The 25,003-nt window shown below is 37.7% G+C and overlaps 1 protein-coding gene across 1 annotated transcript in view; it reads right to left on the bottom strand.

Moving 5' to 3' along the window:
• Nucleotides 1-343: 343 nt before the first annotated feature.
• ITGB8 (integrin subunit beta 8) overlaps nucleotides 344-25,003 on the bottom strand; it is a 47,878-nt gene continuing 23,218 nt past the window's right edge. Inside the window, exons 6-14 of the mRNA XM_033079497.2 lie at nucleotides 22,669-22,827; nucleotides 17,205-17,300; nucleotides 17,021-17,110; nucleotides 14,376-14,510; nucleotides 11,112-11,517; nucleotides 9,809-10,034; nucleotides 8,195-8,298; nucleotides 6,053-6,216; nucleotides 344-5,959 (exon numbers count right to left, since the gene is read on the bottom strand). Coding sequence (XP_032935388.1) covers nucleotides 5,837-5,959; nucleotides 6,053-6,216; nucleotides 8,195-8,298; nucleotides 9,809-10,034; nucleotides 11,112-11,517; nucleotides 14,376-14,510; nucleotides 17,021-17,110; nucleotides 17,205-17,300; nucleotides 22,669-22,827 — 1,503 coding nt within the window. The 3' untranslated portion in view covers nucleotides 344-5,836. The remainder of the gene's footprint in view (nucleotides 5,960-6,052; nucleotides 6,217-8,194; nucleotides 8,299-9,808; nucleotides 10,035-11,111; nucleotides 11,518-14,375; nucleotides 14,511-17,020; nucleotides 17,111-17,204; nucleotides 17,301-22,668; nucleotides 22,828-25,003) is intronic.

Raw genomic sequence — 25,003 nt, 5'->3', positions numbered from 1 at the left:
TTTACACAGGAAGTATCTTCTTGTCTTCTACAAAGTACTAGCACCTCCTGGTGCTTTCAGGTTTCAGACGGGATGAGCAAGGTAAACCAGCTGCCCACCCAAACTGATAAATAGGGTTTTGTTCCTTCCCATCTTCTCAAAGTTCATCCCAAATGTACATCTACCCATTTGCCTACATCTGTGTTTTATCTCTCTAGACACAGTATTGTTCAATTTTAAAATAACCAAAATCATATTCTTCCCTTTGCAGATATTGGTGCACCTCAGTAAATGTGCTTTACTGAGGTGAACAACTCTTCCTTGTCACAGTCATATTTAATATGAAAAATATGAAAAATACACATGGATTAAATATTGATTTTATTTTTAGAGAGCAAATACAATGATGTTGCATTAAAATAATGCCATGTCATAGTTGTTACAGCTCTGATAGAAAAATAAACATCTCAATATGCTACAGTGTAACTCATTAATAAATATCCCAATAGAAGTTAGTAGTCAACTGAAATTAATAAAACAGCTATAAAAGTATACTATTTTAAATAATAAAATATTCAGTATATTTCCAGAAGAACAAAAGTAGTGATTTAAAAAGTATCATTTAAAATGAAAAATGAACAGTAAGAAGTTATCAAATTTAAAACCTCTTCCCTTACTAACATTCTCTATGCATAAAATCTAGAGACACAATATTTATTTATCTATATTTCTTTTTTACAAAAGGTAGTATATGTTAAATAGAAAGTTTAAAATGGTAGTATTATTAATAGCTGTCACACAATCACTAAGTAAGACACTTTAAAGTAGCATTATTTTTGAAGCAGTAGTAGGTAAGAGTAAAGATGTCAGCACAGTGAATTCATCCAACACCAATGCCTCTGCAAAAGACTCTTTAATTTTTCAACATCTCCCTTCAAAATATATAGCTGAAACAGGCCAAATACAATAAAGGTATTAGGATGAAATGCTAGAATTTGTACAGAAGTAATTATTTTAACAAATGCCAGATACTTATTTTTTTTTAATAGGTACCTTTTCTTAAAAGCATGTTCAGAAAAGGAAACAAAGAGAACATGCAATTCAGAACAGCATTTCTAAAGCTTAAGAATATAGAAATTTTAGGTTTTTTCTTTCCCCCCTTCCCCTCCCCAGACAGGCCAACCATTCTGAGCTGGCTTGTTCTCAGTGGAACCCCACTGACTTGGCTTGCTATAAAGATACATTCCCACTGGTTGACTTTAACCTTTTTCCCCCCCTCTCCATGAATTTCAATTCTCTGTAAGAGCCAATAGATACATGTACATCAGAGCACCCTCAAGATCAGAATTAAAAATTAGTGTTTCTCTTAACTATTGCTTCATTCCTGCTTTCTGTTGCAAAATGGTAGCCAGGACATTGTCACGACATGTCACTCGCGGTTGGGGCAGAGTAGGAGTCACCCAGCACTGACTCAGCACAAATGCCTCTGTGAGAAGTGCCCTTTACAGCTACTGCTTGCATTCCTAAAGGCTGGCTGCTGGAGATCCAGGGGCTGGTGGGAAGTCAATGGGCAGGTGCCCAAACGCTCCCCAGGAGCTTTAATGGAGGTCTGCAGCATCCACATTTACAGGCTGTCCCTTGCTGGGTTGTGTGCAGGCATTTTTGATGAGTCAAGATGTGAAAAGCCTGCAGCATTAGGGGTCAGACTGCACACAGAGCAGTCCCAGCATGGGGCTGAGGGCTGCAATGCAAAGGACACCACCGCTGCCAAGCCAACCTACTCTGAAGAGGTTTCCTACCCTGACAAAAGGCAAAGTGAGATCTCAGAGCACCATTTCTGCAGGGATGCTGTGGGGAGCCCCAGCACTGTCCCTCTTGACAGCCCTTGCACGTCTCTGCCCTGGGCATCACCAGACCCTATGTCTGTTTTAGGATGGAGAGTCGCTTGGAGCTGTTTCAACCGTTTACTCCCATGGTTTGCAAAACATGCACACCAAGCAGGAAATAAATATTATATATGATCAGACTGGGAAAATAATATTTTTCCATTGCAGTCTGAAGAATGCTTTACATAGCAGGTTTCATGACATCATAGAAAGGAAAAGATAAATCCAATTGTAAATAATAGCTAAAATGTAAACTATGCCCATATGAACATCCTTCCTTTTTAAGGTTCATTTTTAACATCCTTGCAAATGTCAGGGAATTTCAGCTGGGCACAATGAAAATTCCTTGCATACCATGTGCACGTTTTCTGGATGAAACAGCTATTTTCCCACATACTTCTGCAGCAATCTTATTAGTGTAGTCATGATTCTTGGAAATAACTATTTCATAACATTTCTTCATTTTATAGTACTCAAAAAAATCTGAAGTAGATTATATACCTTTTAATTACGTAAACATGCAATTTCTGAAGTGTCAGTCAAATAACAAGTCAAAGGTTAAAAAATGGGACTAGAATTTGAAAACTATAAATATGGATTTTAACAGTAACAAATATGCTGTGAAAAGTCATGCACAGGCTCCAGGACCAAATCTAAAAACAATTCCCCAAACCAATAATGAGATGCAGCAGTATCTGCTCATATATTTTTGGATGTAAGCATGCAGTAGAATTATATGACTTCTTTTTAATTTTTTTTTTAAGAAGCCAGTATAAGAAGTGTTATTTGAGAACTTTGGAACATTCTATTCTGAGGTTAGTTATTTTTTCCCCTATTTTTATGAGCATCTTTGATGCACAATACATTGAAGACTAATATGAATTAATTCATCTTTAATATCTCTCATATTAAGCACTATAGGAAGCACAGTCCTTCTGCAATCACTGAAGAAATTCCTTGTGAATTAAAGGCTGCTTTCTCATTTAAGGTCATGTGCTGAGGGAACACAGCTCCCTAAATAGTGAGGCTTTTGTTGAGCTATTCATCTCCTGCAGCAGCTCTTCTGAAAAACATGGTCAAAGGCAGAGGGAAACAAGTCCCAAGCAAAGCCAGAGTTTCTCATGGATAGATTCCATCCCTAGAAACAAAGCCTCCTCCCAAGAATCCTGCTCTGTATAAGCTCCCCACGGGCCTTCTAAAAGCCTTGACCTGTCACATTAGCAGCAGCTTATTCTCTTTCACCAGCCTCTTCCACAATACAGCAAAGCCATGAGGGAGATGCAAAAAAGCTTTTTTTTTCCTTTTTTTTTTTCGTTTCTAAAAATTTTTAAAATTTATATACATTTTTTAATCTCAGGACAGCAAGCAACTTACAGTGCAATTTGTCCTGTGAGCCTGCTCTATTTGACCAGAGCATTTTAAACATTCAGGCAGGTGTCTGATAAGGAAATACTGGCCGTGCCCCTTCACAGGCAGCGCTCCAATGCCAAGTGCTACAGAAGAAAAGCAGTAGCAGCATGATGTGATGTGTCTGGAAGATGGGTATTACAGCTCAAGTCTTTCTTCCACCACGAACCCAGTTCCATTTTCCCCTATCCACAAAACTGAATTTCCTCTAACAGTGAAAAGTAATTTCTAATGAAAAAAGGAGAGCTATCAGTTCAGTAAATGCTTTAGTACATGCTTTAAAGGCCATTATGGGGTGAAGACATTCTGAGGAATCTTTTTTTTAAAGGGATTATCACACTGTTTAAAGAACATAATTAACCTCTTTTTTATATACTTAGATATACTCCACTAAGCATTTTTTTTTGTTTAAGTTAAGTAGACCACCCGAGATTGTTTCCCACTCATAAATAGCCATGAATTGTGACAAGGGCAACTGCAGTAACCTTTATCAATATATACCAATTTTTTATAAATTTTTATCAAATTTTTTATCTTTATCCCATCAAAACTTATTGTTTGGAATCTTTTTATTTTACACAGGAGGAAAATGGTACTATAGACTTTAAAAGAAAATGAGAGTTTAAGGTGTACTTGATAGACTACAGAATTAATATATAACTAAGGTTCTGTAATTCGGCTATCACTAAAGTCAGGGTCAGTACACTCTTTTCGTAAAATGAGACAATTTTACCTGTGTGGTAGAAAGCTCAGGATCTACTTTGGAGACTGCTTTAAAAGCATTTAACAGTCCAATTTACAGTTTTTTTTAAAAAACCCTATCCCTAAGCTTTTATGACTAATGAAAGGCCCATTGTCTGTATATTATTTTTCTCATTCCCACTTGATCCATTGCCCAAAAAACTTAACACTCATAAAACACTCATAATTTTTCTACATCCTGCCTTCCTTTCAATCCCCATAGTCCTCAGGTTTCAGTGGGAAATTACAGAAGAAATACAGAATAGGAAATACAAGTCATTTCTGAAGACTGCACATAAGGAAGTCCTGCTTTGTTTCTGTAACTCTTATCTATGACAAATAGTGACAATATTTAGTATTAGTAATAAATGTTGTTAAAATGATACACTGTCTTCTGAGATGATTTTTCTTTTAGCCAGTAAGGTTTTAGTGCATTAGAGGTTGGTCAGATTCTCATAGGGTTTCAGCAGCATGGAGTTAGGAAATCAGACTGATGCTTCCAACCAGCATATAACAATAACACATCTCCTACCACTCTAGCTGGTTTCAGGGATAAGAAAAAGATGCTTCTGCTTGACTTTTTAGCTCACATTCTGCTCTCAGATAAGTTTATATTGGTCCCACCATGTTTGGAAGAGTTTTGTTCATTTCTGAAGGCAGAATGTGATCCATATTTATAAAATTAATTAATGTGTTCTCTTGAGAAAAAGACTCCTATTTTCCTCACTTGCTTCTAAATTTCCTCCATCACACACTGGACACATTTCTCAATGCAGTCACAAAAAAATGTAGTGGTCACAAAAATCCTTAGAAAACTTAATCTCATCAACTAATTTACATAGAGAAAAAGAGCACATGTAAAATCAGACTTATGCCTGACATCCTACAAAAAGATCTAAGTCTTTATTTGGCAAAACACTGACATGTAGCTAGAAAACCAAACACAGCTCTGGTGTAATTTATCTATTTGCAATGGAATTGATGCTGCTGACTCTAAAGACATAGTCTTCTGGCAGTGATCATCATGTAGACTATGCCGTTGGATAGAGGAACTCTCATTTTCTGTAGCCACTCAGTTTCCAAACACGTTAAATTTGTATAAAATGGGGGGGCTTATATTTAAACAAGTAAAAAAGCTAAAAATTACTCTTTATCAGATATAAATTATCCTTAAGTGACATCCTTCATACAAAAAAATCTTTATATATATAGTTTACCTGTGTTTGCAAGTATATCTGTGTGCAAACACACAACATATATGCACATCAGGAACTAAACACTCATTTAATCCCATCATTTTTATAAGGAAAAGATAAGAGGCATAAGCAGACAAATCAGTGGATTCTGTCAACTGAGAGAAATATAAAAGTACCATTTACTCTATTTAAGAGCATTTTAATAGTTTCATCTATTGCTATAATATACAGCAATGTTAATTCTTCAGTCACAGCTTTTGTCCATTCCCACAGAGCACATCAGTACTAGCTACATGTATAGTGAGATCAGTGCTTTGTCAGACCAGTTTGTATCTACATTCTAGGCCATAACTAAATAAATTAGAAAATGCTAAAGTGCTACATCAACACTAATGTTTCTGAACAGTAGTAACGCACATTTCTCTTTCAAAAAATTTTTAAAAAATACAGCAGCTATAGTTCCAAACATAATCACATAATGTGAATATGTTTACATGTCACTTTGTTACAGTATTCAACAAAATGCGCAACACAAAATCATATGGCAACAGTCAAGACTCCCACAGGGTATAAAAGGTAATTTTTTTTAAAAAACTCGAGCATGATGGAAATAGACATTTGCAGTCTTCAGAATTCACACTTGAAAGTTTCATTTAATCGCAACTTGCTGATGTCGATATTTATTTCCTCTGGTTTGTCACGTCTGTATGTTACTGTTCTTGTGCAAACTGTAGGCAAAAACATCTTATCCTTGAAGGAGAAGATACAATTTTTATCAGCAATTAGCTAACTTTTATATGCAAGAAAAAGATTACTGAAGATGATGGCTCTGAAATCAATTACCTTCTTTGTTGTAGATACTCTGTAATCAGATGAAGATTTAATTTTATTGCTACTCCCCTGCAGAATTATCTGCCTGATGATAAGGACAACAAGCAACCCGATCAGAAAGGTAACTATAAAGATTATGGAAAAGACTCTAAAGTAGTTTCGTCCAGAGAAACAATCTGCAATGAAAGGAAAACACAAGGGTAAAGCAAAATGTATGGAACAGCACATCCCTCTAATACAGGCATATCCACCACTGCTTAGTAATGTTGCATAAATGTAATACAAGCTTGATAAAAATTAAGGGAAAATAAATTAAGGGAAATTAAGAGGCAAAGTTGTCATATGCGAGCTTTTAAAGGTGAGCATATCAAGAAAGGCAATTCAGATCATGATCCATTGTAGAAAAATAGTGAAACTATTATTCCTTTAATCTACAGAACTAAGAATCAGGCTTCATTGTACTGCCCACTATAAATTCTCTGTAGACAAGTGACTTTACAGCTGAAGTAGAGAGAATGAAATATTAGAGATGCTTGGGGCAGAGAGAATTTAATCTTCACAAGAGAACAGTGAAGATCACTGGCAAAATTTGAAAGAAAATATATTTTGTTGAATCCTTGTCTCACCTCTCCTCACTGGACCAGTGAGCTCTCTCCTCACTGGCAGACTAACACAGCAAATTTCTCTTAATATTAAAGTTATGAAAAAAGTATTTGCAATTAGTTTCCTCATTTATGAACTGTAGTATAAAAAGTATAAAAAGATTTATATAAATATTAAGTAACAAAAGGTAACAATTTACCTGTATTTTTATTGCTGCATGGAGTGATTAAACTTTATGAGAATTTATTAAAAAAGATTTTATTCTTCCACAGCCCTCATAACTGCAATTTTTTATTCTTGAAAGGAACATTTAAACATTACTGAACTTAAGGTAAGCATTCTACTTCTTTCTTTCTTGTTTCTGGTAATGTCAAATAATATAAGCATGTTCAAAGTAATAAAACATACAGATGCCATAACAAATTTTTATAAATATTTCTTTAAGCATTACTCAGGCAGGATTTATCATTATTAGACGTGACTTCTCGAGGAGCTGGGAAAACTGAACTTAGCAATGCTTATTTCCTGTTATTATTTATCTTTTACTTTCCCTAAAGCTATGAATGATTTTTCTCTTTTTCCTGCTTTCTTTCTTTGTTATTGTAATAATATTATATACTTCTGAAAGACATTGGAAACACTAACACTAGAAACACGTAACACTGGAAAATTCAATTACAGTAATTTCACGAATACAAGCCACACCATTTTGACTAAAATTTTGCTCCCGCACCGGAAATGCGGCTAACACTCAGGAGCGGCTAATATGTGAATAATTTTCTGACATTTCCAACCCCAGGAGTGCAAACCGAGGTGCTGAGCCGAGCACCGCCAGTAAAACCTGGGTTTACGCGATTGTTACACATTGGTTACTCTGTTGCGCAGCGGGTGGAGCTGGGATGCCTGCTGGCAGTGCAGGAGGGGGAAGTGAGACAGGGGAGCTCCCTCCTTCCCTCCTCTCCCGCAGCCTGGGGGAGGCTGGGGCTCCGTGCTGCCATCCCCACAGCTCGGGAGGGAGGCAGGGGGCTCTCTCCTGCCAGCCCCGCGGCTCGGGGGGAGGCGGAGGGCTCCCGTCCCTGCCTGCTGCCGCGGGAGCGGGGGTCTCCCGTCCCCGCCTGCTGCTGCCGCTGCGGGTGCCAGTGGGCTCCGTGCCCCGCTGCCACTGCGGGGCAGCGCCGGGCCAGGGTGAATGAGCCCAGTGGCGGTGGCGGCTGGCCCTGAGCGGCCCCACCGAGCAGCAGCACCAAGCTGGGCCACCTGGCCCCGTCGGCAGCCCCGAGTGGGCCAAGCCCTCACAGCCCAAGCTGAGCTGGTAAACCTGCCATGCCGTGATTTTGTTACTATTTGGCAACTTTGTTGCACACAGGTCCTCACTGCGAACGACAGAGCGGCTTATAATCAGGTGCGGCTTATTTATTGACAAAGAACGAAATGTTTGCCAACACCCAGTGATGCGGTTTATAGTCCGTGCGGCTTGTATTCGTGAAATTACTGTATTTATCGCAATAGATTTTAATCTCTTATTAAAATTACCTAGAAAATGCCACTTACCTGAAGCATTGTCAATATAATGCAGTAGGTAAGTGCACGAGGTTGTGCACTGATCAAGTATTACTTGAGATGCATTGTTAGAATGATAGCACTGGACACAGTTCCTGTAAAATAAAAATTATAATTAAAAACCTATGTGTTTCTCTGCACTCCCCTTTAAGAGATTCTATCAACAGGCTGACGTATTGCTCGCACATAATGCTTTCCTGTTGTTAGTAAAAACATTGCAACATTTATTTATCTTTTTCTGAAATGTGGTGCCTCTCTCAGCCTTTTATCCCTCTGATGCTTCTCAGAACCAGCTAGTCAGAAGTTGCAAATTAAAAAATGTCTTTGGCATGGAGCCACCTTCATCCCATCCCTGCTCTGCCTTTTGTGATGCGAGTTTGTCACAGGGTGTAGCTAAGGTCCAGCTTTCTTCAGCTTTCAGCCTCCAGTTCTTTTCTAATTTTTCCTTACCTATCAATCTAATTTGGATGCAGCTGGAACTGGAGGGTAGAAGTAGGTAGAGGAAGTATAGCTTTGTCAATAACTTTTGGGTGTCATGTTAAGACAAAGCCAAGTAAGTCTACACTGCTGGGCAGTTTTAGAGAGAGTGCACTAGCAGTGATAGGCAATGCTCTCAGTCTTACCATCTTCACTGAATAGCCCTGAAGAAGACAGATGTCACAAGAGAGCCCAAAAAAAGCCCTAATTGAATTTTTAATGAAGATATGCCATCTTCTGAATTTATTAAAGACATACATTTCACAGACTTTGAACAAGTGTAAACCAGAAAGGTTAAGTGCATTTTATCTAGTGAATTCTTAGTAGCAGCCTTCCCAGATGTGGCCAAGCTTGGATCTCCAGCATTTTCACCAGATGAGCTATGATTCTGTTTTGAGTACAATGACCTTTCCAATGAAAGGCTGATCTTTCACCCTCTGCACCACAGTGAGATGCAGAACATCACACATGTGATGAGAGGGCACAGAAAAGCTGTGGCCAAGGAAAGGGCTTCATTTGCTGTCTATGTTAGGACCACACAGAGTGCCACTGAGAGCCTGGTCTAGCTTCTCCCCTCCTGGGCTTGCTCCTTTTGACCTCCACACTCTCCCTTTCTTTACATGAGTAAGAAAAAATTACATGCTTTAAGACTAGCATGGCAAAGACTAAGTGTTTTCAAACCGAGCAACGAAGAATGTTCATCTCTTGGTAATACCAGCTCTGCTCTGCTGATCAGTGGCAGTGACAATGCAGAAATTCTGCTCTAGTTCCACACCTCTTTCTTTCAGCTGAGAAGCACAAGGGGTTTGCAAAAACTAATGTGGAGAATATTATTGGACTTGGTGGCACTCAAAAGTAGGATTTATTTTCCATTTTTAAAAATACAAATGTCTGGTTTTATTTCCTACCCAGGAGACCTCATATGAAGAATGGTTAAAATAGATGCTGACATTTAATTCTCTTAATTGGCAGTGTGAATCCAACTACACAGAGAAGTATCAAGTATGAATTGTCCCAATTTCCTACAATCTAAATAGATATGAAACATAGCATCCAGCCAAGCACAAATATTTCTTCATGCTTGAACACTATGAAGTTAAAAAGTCAAGTCTAGCACAAGAAACATACCAGTTTTCTTCACAGGCTTTGTTACAAGTAGGACAATATTCACAGAAACGGCCAAAGCTTCTTGGATCTGTGCACTCACACTTTCCACATACACATTTTCCTCTTCCACTGCAAATTTGGCCCTTTGAATTCAGGCAGTGCTTTGCTGATTGTGATGAGCACTCGCAACGATCACCTTCCCAGCCAGCAAAGCATTTGCATTTACCACCTTCACATTCACCATTACCTACAACACAGAGAGTCTGGAGTCATATGCTTCCATGAAAACACAGAAAATAAATTTTAGATGGATACATTTGTACTGTTTGTGCTTTACCTCAAACAGATCAAATTTAGACCTGGATATTTGAATTAGTTTTCAAGTTAGCAACTTAGACTGAAGTTACTGGCATGATCCATATGGAAGGCTACTGTTCGCTATAAAGTTGAGCAAAAGTTGCTACTATGATGTCACCCTAAAACCTTTTACTAAAATTTTTCTCTTTTGCTTTGGATCAAAACAATGGAGATTAGGAATTACACAATGACCAGGAAAATACTCTTCAGGCAAACTAAACAAACTTCTCTCTAGCAAGAAAACATTCCATTCAAATAAACAGCAAGATACAGTGGAAGAAGGTGTATAATGTTCACGTGCACGGGCCAGGTTCTTTCCTTCATTTTCCATTTCCATTTCCATTCTTTTTTTCCCTTTTCCTTTTTCTCTTTCCCCCTCTGTCTTCCCTACCATAAAGTGGATTACAAAAAGAATAAGAATTTCTAACAACTCTGCTTCACTTAGAGTTTCCTTTATGAAGCAGGCATTCCCTAAGTGTTCATGTTTATACCAGTATTTGAAATCAAGTGCCACTGTATCTCTCACAGGACTGATTTAGAGTGGTAGAAAATTAGAACCTAACCTGGAAGCTATGATCCCCTCCTAATCTCTCAATATCTTATCTTTCCATTAGACTGAAATGTACCAACTAGCTTTCTGGAATAATGTTATTTTTTGTTTGAGAAATCAGTATCATTACTTATAAAGAATTTTGAGATTTAAATATTAAAATAGCTAAACTTAGGGAAAAAAAATCAATGCAACCCCTGGAAAATGGTGGTGAAATTTAGAAGACTGTGTGTATGCCTGTGGTTAAGAGAGCACAGGAGTATGAATTCTTAACAGGATGTTCAGGACATTTCCCACATTAATTCTGCACAAACAATTCTTGTTCTTGACAGGTTTATATCATTGTTTTCAGCTGCATCAGTAGCCTCAGAAAACAAAACAAACCAGGAAAATACAAACATAAATGCTGCAACTTACCAGAACATAAATTTCCCTGGTGATAGGGGCAGGAAAAATCATCCATTTCACAGTACTTGCCATACACCTTGCCTAGCTTGTTTTTGTAGCAGAAACACCTGCCATCTATGCAATTTCCTTGACCACTGCAGATGGGTTGGTCCTGGTGTTGCCTGCACTTCTCTGAGGGAAGTGTGTCTCTGTTAGAGCTACAGTTATTGTCACTGCACTGGGACTGTTTGGTGTCAGGAGAAGTTTCATCAGCCCACACTCTTTTGTGCCCTGTGCTGTCTCCATACTGGCAGGCACAGCTTTGCTGCACATTGACAATGGCAGTTTCATTGAAACCAATAGGCTTTAGTATGGCATATTTTCTTCCTCCAGGTGTATGACATCCTTTCATTGTAACTGATACATTGAAAAGTACCTAAGAAGAAATACAGATTTAACATTATTATTATTTTCTTGCTTACATTTGCTTAACATTTTTAACATATAAATAAAGCAGAATCTTATATTGTATATGAATGTGAACCAGCTGATAATAGCAAAATACACAGTGGTCATTTATCAAATATGATATATTAGTAATGATAGGCATCACAAATACAGTTAAAATCCTAACAATAGAGGATTGACAGACTACTTGTCAAGTTAAGAAAGTATAGTTGCAAAAGATAAGTTTAATACAAATTAAATAGAAATAGAAATATCATCACCATCTTCCTGCTACTATGTAATGTGCGTATTCTATCACAGGAATACTCAGGTAAGAATCGGGACTAGATTGAGCAAGGCAATATACAATATTCTTCATAAAAATAATCTATAATAAATGTCCGTTGCAAGATTGGTCATGCACATAGAAACCACACAGGTTTTTGGATGGCCCTGGCTACTCCTACTAAAACACAGACATGGTTCACATGTTAGCAGTTACTTTTCTCAATTCCATGCATCCAGTGCCTAGCTCCAGGCCATATCATGGGCATCACCACCATCCTCCAGGTCCTCATCCCAGCAGTGCCCACTACAGCAGCCGCTCCTCTGGCTTTTGGTAGTCGTGGCACAGGTCTAAGGATCATTTTGGTGATTAGGTGATTGCCATAGAGTTTCCATCAATCACCCCTAAAAGTTTTTGACAGCTCTCACATGTGTGACACACTAGATATCAATCTTATATTTCACAATAGCTTTTTGGATTTTTTTTTTTTTTGACCAGTACGCTTCTGACAGAGTACTCTTTCAAAGGTTTTGAATTTTTTCAGCTTCCTGATATAAAACAACTCTTTCTCATCTCCTTACAAAGAAAATGTAACCAGGAGAAAAAAGTGAGAAAGGAATGCCAGAGAAGTAAGTACCTTTAATCTTTACTACCAAGAAATAAAGATTTCAAAATAAAAAAGGAGAGACTCCCAGAAACTGATTACATATGGAGTTGAAATTACCCGCAAATACTAAGGCTATTCATCTCTCATCACTGTCTCTCCCTCCCGCTGCGCCCCCACACGAGAACAACCCAGCCCTTGGGGACAATGGTGGCTTTGTGGCAAGTGGGGCTGCGGCTGCCTACACGGACAACAGGAGAAGAATGCTGTGCAGAAACATGCACTTAATGTCATATTGAGGGGGCACACAGGCTTTGTCTCTCCCTTTGCTTTTCTTCTTCTCATTTCTCAAATGTGCCACTACACACATAACCCCTCGGTAGCCCACACTCTCCACGCATTGAGATTTCTTCCCTTGGGTTGTAGGGCAAAAGTGTGGCTATAGAGGAATTGATTCATACAGCAGGTGCGTATCACGTGGGGAGGAGGACAGGCTGCAGCTAGGGAATATGCTTTTTATTCAAAGCTGAGCCCTGCCAAAAAACATCATCATCATGTACAAAACAGTACTGGAAGAATGGCAGGGAAATTGGAGGGAAGGGAGAATCATGTCGTGCATGTGAGTCGTGAAATTTGATTCTGAACACAGCAGCAAATAGATTAAACCTGTGGTGACTAAATAATTACAACACCATGACACTTGCTAATAGCCAAAGTTAGTTTTGCACCCTGAAGAGGCCAAAGGATTCTTCCAGAATTTAATCCACTTTGTGTTTTGGTAAAGGAAGGAGGAAGGATTAGACAATGAAAGGAATGCGAGAATTAAGGAAAAGCATTTTGTCTGTAAACAAATACTGAAAGAAGGATTTACGGTGAAAATAAATTAATCTCTTAAGGATGGCTCATTTTCAACAGCCGTAGAGGTTTAGAACCACATGCACTCTTTTACAATCAACTGGCTTGGCTTTTTATTAAAAAGAAACAGATATAAATATTTTTCTTTTCATTAAACAGAACAAATTCCAGTCCTGTTTCTTATGACATGCCCAGGGAGGAAATGTGGAGAAAAGATGTGTTAAGAATAAAAACAGAAAATCTCCCATAAGCTATAGAAGCTACAATCAGCAGCATGCAAACAAAATTCAGAAAAGCATAAGATACATTCAAATTTAAATTACAATTCACTCATTTAATTTGTTTTGCTATTTCTACACACAGACACAAGCCATTTCTCACACTAGCGGAGACATATATACATGTCAAGCAGGAAAGAACTCCCTGACCCTGCTCTCTAGAAACACAGACCTCTTCCTGGCAAGCAAACATAATTATTCCAGTAGTCCAAGCAATTAAATAAATATATCAAGGCACAGAGAAGTTTTTCTGGGAAGAAAACCATGTTCTTTACATCAGCCAGGCATCTTCCCCTGCATTTTCATGGTGCATGATGCTCTGTTTCATTCAGTAACTGGAACCAATTCAAATGGGAATTAATTATTGTATTAATTTTATTTATAAAATAAACTAATTATCCACAACCCTGTCTGTACAGGAAAACTACTACAGCAAGAAGAGAGAAAGGTGACATCTAGTACAGACCCAAGGAACACAAATTCCGGTGATTTTTTCCACTGGGTGATTATCTTTCAACCTCTTTACGTACAGATTTCATCACAATGGATGTGGTGGCTGTGCCCAGTGGAGAACAAAGAAGAAAAGTTTTAATGGACATTAGCTTTCAGGAAAAGTTTTGAGCCTTAGTTCCATGGGATTAGTGAGAATTAAAATAAGATTCAGGAAAAATAAACCCAGAGAATAATAGACAGCCTGTGATCATTAATCACATAAATCCATTTTCAGTTTAAGTAAATCCCTAGAAGATTTCACACCATTGAAACTCAACCAAACAGAAAAATAAGTATTCCAGCTGCTTGAAGAATGAGAACTCTCAACATACTTCTTTATTATATCCCACATTTTTACATCCTTCCATGCCAGTTTTTTTACTTCCATCAGGACAGATTGCAGTGATATTGAATTGAAGACCTTGGATCTGGTTATCGACTTGAATTTTCACTTCAGAGATTAGTTTCTGTAACCAGAAAACAAGTTTTAATTGCATTGCATCTCAAAATATAATGTACATTAGTGACTAACACCAAGTATGGCTTCTATGTCTGACTACAAATGAAGAAAGCTTGTCTCTGTGAATAAAGGAATGAATTAAAGCATTGTTTCCCATGTAGAGACCCAATTACATTCCAAATATACACAACCAGTGAACTGGTAATTCTGATAAAGAGGATTAGGTTTTCCAGATAAAAATGTTTTCAGCTTTGCTAACATGGTTTTGAGACTGCATTTTTCACAATTTGAAAATCTACTCCAACAACCATGTGCAACAAAAACTGCTCATTGTTTGAGTCTGCACTGCCTTTTAGCCACACACCTAAAATACAACAGTAAACATACATACAGACAATGTTATCCAGCAGAAAAGTTTCCTAATTGACTTCACCCTTTAAAAACTTCTGATATTTTGCATCTGTCTTAGAAAAGTTTTCTCTGAAGAAACCCTAGGGTGACCTAAAGGCTATTGGGATTATTCTGACTGATTTTTCTGGGTCAGTTAAAACTATATAAGCCAAAAATTGGCTGATCCCATTAGGGCATTTTGCAATAAAAAATAATGGAAAAGCAACTACTTTCTAACATGTATTTACTACATGACCTAAAATCTTGCTTCCTTCAAGGAAGAAATACTGCTCCCTGACCATTTAAAAATTTATTAAAGCTCTGTACAAACTTATGAGCTGAAAATTGTACAGAGGGACTTAAAAAATTCCTGTAATATTACTATAAAAAATTAGTTTAGTGGGATATTTCTACTGCTACAAATGGAAATGGAATTAAATGAATCTCAACACATGTTTCTCTTAGTAACTTTTTGAAAATTAATGACTCATCTTTGGTTTTTTAGCCAGGGATTTTCAGCCAGGGTTTTCCATAGCTAAGCCTAAGGTTTCCCTGCCTGGAACAAGAGTGCAAGAGGCCCACTGTCACTGAGTATCAACACTAAATTTATTTTCTTATCTAAGCCCTATTTTTTCTAAAATGCAATACATTCAAGACCTGTTCACCATGTGTTTATGTACTAAAAAGCCCCTAAATCCAATGAAGGTTAGGATGTGAAGATAGTGTCTGAAAAATGAAAATAAAGCAAAAGCAAACTGGGGGTGACTGGACCAGGAAAGTCCCACTGAATCTTGTATTGAACAAAATAATTGTTTCATAAAATTTCATTTCCTCCCCTTGAATGTTTGCCCTGCACTGAGTAAGAACTGTGTTTCAATTTATGATGGACAGTGTAAATACGTCATACAAAAGGACTACAATTTTCAAAATTTTATGCCAGCAACTTCCTGCAAACCTCCATATTCAAAATGAGATCTCCTGACTTTATAAGAGAAAGTAAAATACCAGGGAGAACTTCTCTACAATTTTGACTACCTATAAACTCCTCTGCTTTTGAATGTGTTTGCCTTTTTCCCAGTGTCTCCAATGTGATAGTGAGAAAAATGTGTGCAAAACCACTCTGTGGACTAGGAACAGACATGGGGGCTGGCTCTTCATTATAGCAAACTTGCTGTAAGTAAATTGTTCGATTCTGTGGTTAAGCAAGTAAAATGCATAATTTCAGCCTCCCAAATTCAGCTAATTAAAAAAAAAAAGTTGATACCTTGCATATACTTTTGTAGCAGAGTTTTCACCTTTCTGAAATTGAATGTTTGTGTGTAACAGCATTCAACCATGCAACCCATCACATTCATTTAGATGCTGCTCTAGTACTGCAAATGTCCATTTCTTGGCTTCATTTTCAAAGCTGTTCATACACTCTTTCCTTCACTAAAAACATGCCTGTTTCACTTTCGAACTGCCATCCTGTGTCAATCATTGTGGAAAATGACTTTATGCTATTTCCCATACTATTATATTTTCTCCTTCCCAAACTATTACATTCAATTGATGACTCCAAGATAGTTCACAAAGCCATTTCCTTTGTTCTCTCCCAAATCCCTATCAAAACTCTTCTTCACTTCCATGCCTAAAACCCCCAAGGCATTACACTGCTTTTTACAGTACAGATACTGCTTTTCATGATATCTACCATTCTCATTACCTCCTTGTAAATTCCCATCTTGTTTGTTTGCTAAAAATTATGCTGCAAAACTCTCCAGATACTGCATTGGGTTTTAACTCTGAATGGTGCCTAGACAGTGGTGTCTAGTCTGTAACTAAAGATCTGAGGTTCCAAAATTCAAATAAATAAACTGTCTTTTGAAGTGATATAGCAACAGGTGCAGAGAATTAAACAGAATATTTAGGAGCATCCTTAGAAATTAAAAAACAGTAGGTCTTGGCTTTGAGCCCCTGACAGCCTGGGACTTTGAGAGCTATCATAGGATAGTATCATCTATCCACCTGGACATTAGGAAATGTAGGGAATGTACCCTTGTGGACTTTGGATGGAAGACAAGATCCTGGAAATTCCAACTTCAGGCTATGAAAGATGAAAAATGTACAGTGCCACTCTCATCATACCTGATAGGCTTCTACCACCAAATCATTGAGATTTGCTGCTTGGGATTCTATTTGTCTTGCAACAGTACCAGGCAAGAGAGGTAACAGATCCTATAAAAAAGACAATAATTTATGCACAATTTTAATTTTAAGTATATATATTGTGCCTTCAAAACTGAAAAAATAAATCAGGTTTCTAACCTACTTTATACCAATGAAACTGGCTTCCTTGAACGGCAAAAATAACATTGATGTTATTGTCAATCAGTTTTTCAGAGAGCTGCCCAAGAGATGGATGCTCCTGCAAAATACAACAGGAAAGGGAAGATTGCAGATTAGCAGGGAAAAATTGTGTATTTCACATATTACACATTATAGATTTCCAAAACCAATCCAAATGTACTTCTAAATGTACAGAGAATGCTAGACTGACATCAAAACCAGGATGGAGTCATCTGAATAAAAAATAAAAAAAAAATCATCAGGGCATCAGCCAGTCTTACCTGTTGCCAACTATGTAGATCTGCTGCCCAGTGGGAGGACTAACTCTACAGTACTATTTTGTTGGTTTGAGTCTGATGCTTAAGAAATATGGATATGATGTGGTCAATGGTCCTTCTAGAAGAACAGGGTTCTTGTGCAAAACTCAGGGAGAAAGTACAACATGAAGCACTGAGATGAGGTGTGCTTTTGGGAACAGCAAGGGGGGTAATTAAAAATGTTTGATTCTCAGAAGTGTATTTTGGCATCAAATGCAGCCACTGGATCAGCTTCTGGCAATGTCAGTATTCTGTGCGTATCTCATTTATGACTGACTGACAGCTTTCTCCTCTGCATGTTCAAGACCTGCCTAAGGACTGATAGCTCCATTCATCACCACGATGACCTGCTGCATTTTCTTAACCACACTTGTGCTTGAAGAAGATGGCATGAGTTTCACAGCTCTCCTCAGTAATGCATTGTTCTATTTGGTGGAGTACCTATGATTGCATGTCCTGTGCCAATGACCTGCTCGCCTACCCTTCTCATTGAGAGATCTGGCATGGATTTGAGAGCAAGAGCTGTGTTGCTATCTGTTCATCCAAGATCTGGGGAAGTTCAAGGGTGTCTGTGTGGTCCCAGTGGGTTTTGTACACCTGGGTTATGTGAGATCCCTTCAGCTCCAGTACTGTACACCAAACTGTATCTGAAAACCACCACTTATTAACCAGCCTTAAGTGAATAGTTATCAAGAAGTAAATTCAATACTTAAAATTCATTACTAAAAAGAAAGAGGTGACTGGGGCCTGGGCCTTACTTCCACTTACAGAGACTTCATCTGGACACCCCCCACCTATGTCAAGTACTTCAACCTTTATCCCCCACACGTTTTTGTTTTCTTTGTCTTTCTTTTCCTGGTATTTTTCACCATCCACCCCATATTGTCTCTCTCTTGCACATACACAGTCTGTTACCCTGAACAATTCCTTTCTCTTCACATTGTCCCTTGTTAAGGCACCCTGCAAGTCAAGAGCTCTGCTAGCAATAAGCTGAATAGCAAGACAACTGAGACAAAGTTATTCAAGGAAGCAAAATCCATTTCCCATCATATTGCACCAGTATAAAGAGCCTTGTACAGAGAGAACAAAAAGTTTCTTGGTGCAGTTTGATTTTAGCCAGGGTACATGCCTCTCTCAACGTTTCAACACTTGGGTAAAAGATTATATTCCTTAAGATAACTGATGAAAGGTAGATAACACAGTATTAAACAGGCTTTCTTACAGCTCCGGCTAGAGACAGTAACCTACAACACAGTGCTAAACTCTCCTTCCTTCTCCATGGCTCAGAGCACAGCAGTGGAGCCTCCATGTGCAATTGGCTGGCAGATCACAGAGACACCAAGGGGTCCCAGGACACAAGTGAAGCCAGATGTTCTGCAAACACCTCCTGCACCATAAATGTGGGAATGAAAGGGGCAGTATCAAGGGATCATGAGATGGTGGCAAAATAAGTCAGTCTTCCTGCTTAGCACATGGTACTAGACCTGTCTGAATTCCAGGAGAGTGGCCCCTCAACAACTCTGCAACTTCTAGCTGAACTCTGAAATCAGGAGTATCAGAAATAGCTTTCTAAGTCTTCATAAAACAAAAACTTATTCAGATGGAGCTTACTGAAGTCAAGAGATGACACCCATAGACATGCAAGGGACAGGATCCCCAGACTACCTCTGCTCACAAGGGAGGTGGAACTTCTAGGCACTTGTCATCAGTAAGTGTCTAGAGTGTCCAGCTTCTTGTTTCTTTTTATTAGAATTGAGTTTAAAAAAGCCCCAAAACACCGAAGCCCAAAGCATCAATAGACCCACATTAGTGTTTAAATTTTAAACATGTAAAGAGATGACATAAGGTACCAGTGGTCACTCATGGAGCCTCACTTTGCTTGCTGTAAAACCCTTGCCTGTACTTTATGTGTTTCTATCTTATCTCTTCCCACTATTGCTCAAGTAATTTAATTTTAGATCATCTTTCTTGTTTCAATTACATCATTCATTTTATTATTTTAGCCTACTGCGTTAAGTTGAGAAGACAATTAATACAAATGTTAAGTATTTCAGAAATTGAGTTAACCAAGCACAGATCTAAATAAAAGAGACTGTATTTCTTTCCTGTCATGCATTTTGTTTTGCTGACCTTTCTGTGATTGCTTAGCAAAAGTTAGAAAGAAACATGCAGAAAAATGTCTAAGTGGAAACAGTTCCGATGTAAAGGCTAAGCTTATTCAAATAAAGTCCTCTTAACTGGCACAAGTAAGAAATAAAAATATGTCAAAAATACAATCTTCTCATGAATACCCAAAGCTAAGAATCAAAGCAGTAAAACAATATGATTACAGAAGTCTCTTTAATTTAGCCAAACAAAATTGTATTGATATGAAAGAAACCCAAAAATATGTTTCATATGATGTTTTCTAAAAGACTGACAGACTTTCATGATATTTCATTTAAATATCAATTAGTTATCCCAGCCCCCTGATTTCCCTCATTCATTTGAAGTTTCATTATGGATATCTGTGAATAAAATAATCACCTGCACCATGGATGAGAAGTAAAAAGCAAGAAACCAGTACATTTTCCCTTACAGACACTTATCGTGTTGTCATCAAATCTGCTCCAGAAAATGCATTTCCTAGTACTAAGTGCATGCCTACTGTTAACATGCAAAAATTAGCCCACATTTAAAAAAAAAAAAAACAACGGCTAGCAGCCAGAAAACACATGGATCTAAACATGCCACCACTGGTCGAAAGATCTTTCAAGGTAATTTCATTTGGGTGGTTGAAAACACTCATGTTATAAAATACATCAATAGTAGCCATCATGGAGATTTCTTTTTCTGCACAGGACAGTAAAATTATGATCTTTCAAACCAGAATGCAGAATATCAGTAAAAACACCTTTTTTTTTCAGTGTGCCATCAATCTATCATAGTTGCTTAGAAAGATATTAATTAATTTTGTCTATATTTTCCATTGGTGAGTTTCTCCAGTTTCTCCAGCAACAGAAATTAATTCTTGAATTTGGACAGAAAATAAATACAGTTTGTTGGTTTTGGGTTTTTTTTTTTTTTTTTCTGAAACAGACAGTATCTTTATTATCAAAGGAATCCTGAACACCAGAAAAAGATTTGTGCCTTTAGTGGTTATTTAATAAGCAGAGCAAACATCCTCTGATTTGCAGCACTGCAACAAAGAAAAACTAAAAAGAAAGAAAAACAGAGATGTTCTGCTTTGGGAAAGAAAAGTTTCAGGATTATTTACTCTAAGTAGAACAAACTGAATAGACTGATTAGAGTGGAAAAAAAATAAATTCTGACATCTGTGAGGAAATATCCAGGAGGTGACAGAGGGAGTATATGAATGCAAGAACGTTGGATAATCGGAAATCTAAATAACGTTCCTGTTAGCACACGCTGATCTCCCTCCTCCGCTCAGCAAGGTCCCGAACACTCACTGCTTCCCAGAAATCTCCCATATTTCACGGTCACACAGGAGCCAGCAGCTTCTTCCTGCTGCCCCACCATCCTGGCAAATAACAGTTGCCAGGATCACATTCAGGTCTAACCTCACTTACACAAGCCCTCACTGACTTCACTTGCATGTTGCTGGCTCTGGCTGAACACAGGCTGTACACTTTAATAAAGCGCAGCCAGCACTGAGAACAAAACTTCAACGTGCTCTAACTGCACCACAGTTCATACTTCTGTTTTTTGGGGATAACATCACAATTAAGCAGTGATTCATGCTTTCTAAATAAACAATCCATATTTATTTAAGAAAATACCCAAAGCAGTTGTAACCTACAATTCTTAGGCAAAAATTCCTTTATTCAGTCACTTATGACTACTTCATCTATTATTGAAGAAAATATTTTGAAAGTTAAAAATATATGTGGAAGGTGTCTTATTTTGTTACAGCAGATTTGATGCAACTTTTTGCAGAGGTATTTATTACTACACATTGGCTTTCTACTGTGAAATCTGAGTGCATTTAATGCTGGTCCATCCATTTGAGACAGCGCATTGCTGTTGTACGCTCTCTGGTTTACTCTTACTAAGCCTTTCAACGCTGCTGCGCATCCTCTGACTATAAACCATAGCCACTACAATTTTTGTGAGCAGGACTGTACAACTCTTACATACTACCAGCTTTTACTTGTACAAAATATCACACCATGTGGGAACCCAGGGTATTCCCCTGGCTTCCCTGGAGCCTGTACAGGGGGCTCAAAAGCCTTGGCAAGGTGCCAGAAATCTCTGTGAGTTCGATCTAAGTCCCTGGGAGAAATTACCATCTTTATATACAGAATTACAGAGTCACAGAAATAAGTAGAGTGTAAATTGATGTGTTAGAAGGTAGAAAAATAAGGTTTTAAAGATTGTTTACATTAAGGGGTTTTTGGACACAAGATGGAGGATTTGTGGCGTAGTAAGAAATTCTTCTTCTTCTTCATGGCATCCATTTTCTGGGTCGGGATGCCAACTCGGGATTGGTGAAGGCAAAACTGCTCGGTGTAAAGTGGGTATAAAGTATTGGTGATTAATTGTAAATAAAGTAGACGTAAATTAGAGTATAAAAGATAAGTCCTGCCCCGGAGGGCAGGAGAACAGCCTTGGATGAGTTGCAGAGTGGACCGCTGTAAGGTAGACAGAAAATTCCTTAGATAAAGAAGAATAAACGACCTTGGAAACCTCAAAACAACAGCTCTCGAGTCTTCTTTCGTGCCCTGCTGCGCCCTGCCTGCAAAATAAGAACTCTTAGACCACCCTTTACTGTACAGGTAAGCGACCTCAGACCATAAAGGAGGTCGCCGCCTGTCACAACACCACACACTTCTTATATTTTATACAAAAAGTGTGTGATTTTTAAAAGATGCTAATAAAAACCCACACCAAAAGCATAACATATCCTCCTTTGCTGTGTACTGGCTTTTTCAGACTCCAAAATACCTTAGTCCACACAAAAAGAATACCAATATGCCAAGTGACCAATTCTTCATTTCACAACTTGCCTACCTGGAAAAACACTATTCTAATAACTGAAATAAAAGCAATGCTTTGAGAGCAGTCTAAAAGCCTCCTTCACACAGTTTTGCACTGCCTCTCTGAAGGCAAAATCTATGACATATACCTTACCATACTCGTAGCTTTGATGTACACATTATCTTTCAAGTGACAGTTTCCATCATGGGGAATTACAATTCCTGCTAATTTACTGTCAAGGGCCAGATGGGAAGTTTGATCTGTCATCACAAGGAGCAGTCGCTTTGCTTCTTTACGCCATCCAATATGGCTCTACAAAGAAAACAAAATTAGGCATAAGAAAGCAGTACCTACCTATTTTCCAAAACAATCAACAATAAAAAGAAAAATTAACGTGAAAGACCACTTTCAGATTTTACACTGCCTGGCAGTACTGCATTTAAACCAGGCTACTTAAAGTACTTTGTGTGGAAAAAGACATAATGTGCTACATCTGAAAACTACTAACTTCTTTGGTTTTTTTCCATTTACCATTTTCTTTGCTTTTTAAAGAAAGATGTCCCACTATATAGGCCAGTTATGCTTTTTATAGTGGGCTTGATAACACCTGCCACATTATATGTGTCACTTTTATGTACAAATACAAACCACATTGTTTGTAAAATCCTCTGGGATCCAAGGAAGCATTACAACCAGTAAATATGCATTCATCCATGTTGATATTTGGCACTCTGTTCTATTTTTACTTGGATTTAATTACTTTATATTCTCATCACTATAATTTCCTTCGACACAATTTCCTGGAAAGTACATTAGTATGCAATCACAAATCAATAAACTAAAGTTTGAAGATCTTCATGCAATTACAAACTGAAAAATTCCTTATTATGCAGCAAAATGCTACATTTATCCACCATCTTAAGGGATTGATAACAAAGGGGCAGCCTCAAGGGTGAATTGAATGTCTTTTAGGAATTTGGTGATGTGAAAGATGAAGCAGGGTAAGCTTGTATTTAAATTGATTTAGATGCCAATTTGTATTTTCAAAACACTTATCTCCCTTTGATTATAATCAAATTTCTGAGGTACACAGGAAACACATCATATGCTTTTTCATTATTCCCTCTCTTGCTTATTCCATCTTTTTTTTCACTGCTTCCATTTTATCTCCTTCCCGTGACACAGAATCTCTACCATTCTCATGTGGTACATTCCATGTACTCAGTCACATTTTCGTGACATAACTCTCTGCCTTCCTTTCTTCAGGGAGAGGGATTTAGCTCCCTTCTCAGGCTCAGTCTCTACTGTCTCTGCATGGGGATTAAATATCTCAAACCAGCAATAATAACAAGTATAGAGAGGTGACATGTCTTTTCCAACTTATACTTCAGGCATCAGTCTCCCTTGGACACTCCTAGACAGCATTCCTCTAAAGGAGGAGAATTACAAGGTTTTTTTGTGAACAGATTTTGTCTTAAATAATTCCAAATTCTCCTCCAGCACTATAAAAGCCTCTTCTCCTAAGCCTCCATCATTTGACTTTGTCACCTTGAGACTTGTTTAATTTTAGGTAATCCTATGGGGAGCAGGGAGTTGGACTCAATGATCCTTATGGGTTCCTTCTGACTTGAGATGTTCAGTGATTCTATAATTCCTACCTACATATGTCAGAGCAAGCAAAATTTTGCAGTAGCTCCATGTCCTAACTTGCTACCTCTTGTAACTATGATGCATTGGTTAAAACAAGATGGAGCAAGTTATAAAGGTCTATTGTAGGCAAAATGACTGCACATTAATATAATTTATACTTCATGATCATCATTATGGATTGCACATTTTCCCCATCCATTTCAGTTCACAATTCACTTAACAGGAAAGCCTCCACATTTCTCAGGAATGTTTCCATTCTATTGTTCTTGGAACATAGAATATATTATTCTAGAACTCACATGTCATAAGTGTGGAATGTGTCCAGTGAGAAACACTGAATTTCTAGGAATTTTTCTGAAGTTTCAGAATAATTTTTTGTAACAGCTTCAATCACAGTGTCTATGAAGAGTGGTTTCTACTTACCTGTTCATCAAAATTTGAAAATAAAATTGGGCCATACTATTCATTTTTAGCATAGTTTGGGTTACTTTTTATCCTTGAAGTATTGTACTGCTCAGAAAAATAGTGTGAAGATGGACAAGATAAAACAATTGTCCTGACATCATTCTAACAGATGAGAAACGTGTCAAGCCTGTGATCTGAATGGGAGTTGAATATTTTATAGAGTATTACCAAATCCAAATCAGCCAAAATTCAAAATTTGTATTGCATAAGAAGGAAAGCAACAACCAAAATAGCTCTCTAGAGCAAAACAAACTCTATCTAATACGCTTATAGCTTGAGACTTACTGATGCAGATCTTTTCCATCCTTTTCTGCATGGGAGAGACTGTGATAAAATTTTATCAATATACAAAAAATAATTTTTAGTTGATTTG

This window comes from Catharus ustulatus, chromosome 1 (genome assembly GCF_009819885.2).
Source record: "Catharus ustulatus isolate bCatUst1 chromosome 1, bCatUst1.pri.v2, whole genome shotgun sequence".
In the NCBI taxonomy this organism is placed as follows: Eukaryota; Metazoa; Chordata; class Aves; order Passeriformes; family Turdidae; genus Catharus; species Catharus ustulatus.
Note: the sequence above shows the minus strand (reverse complement) of the source record. Positions and strands in the feature narration are given on the sequence as shown.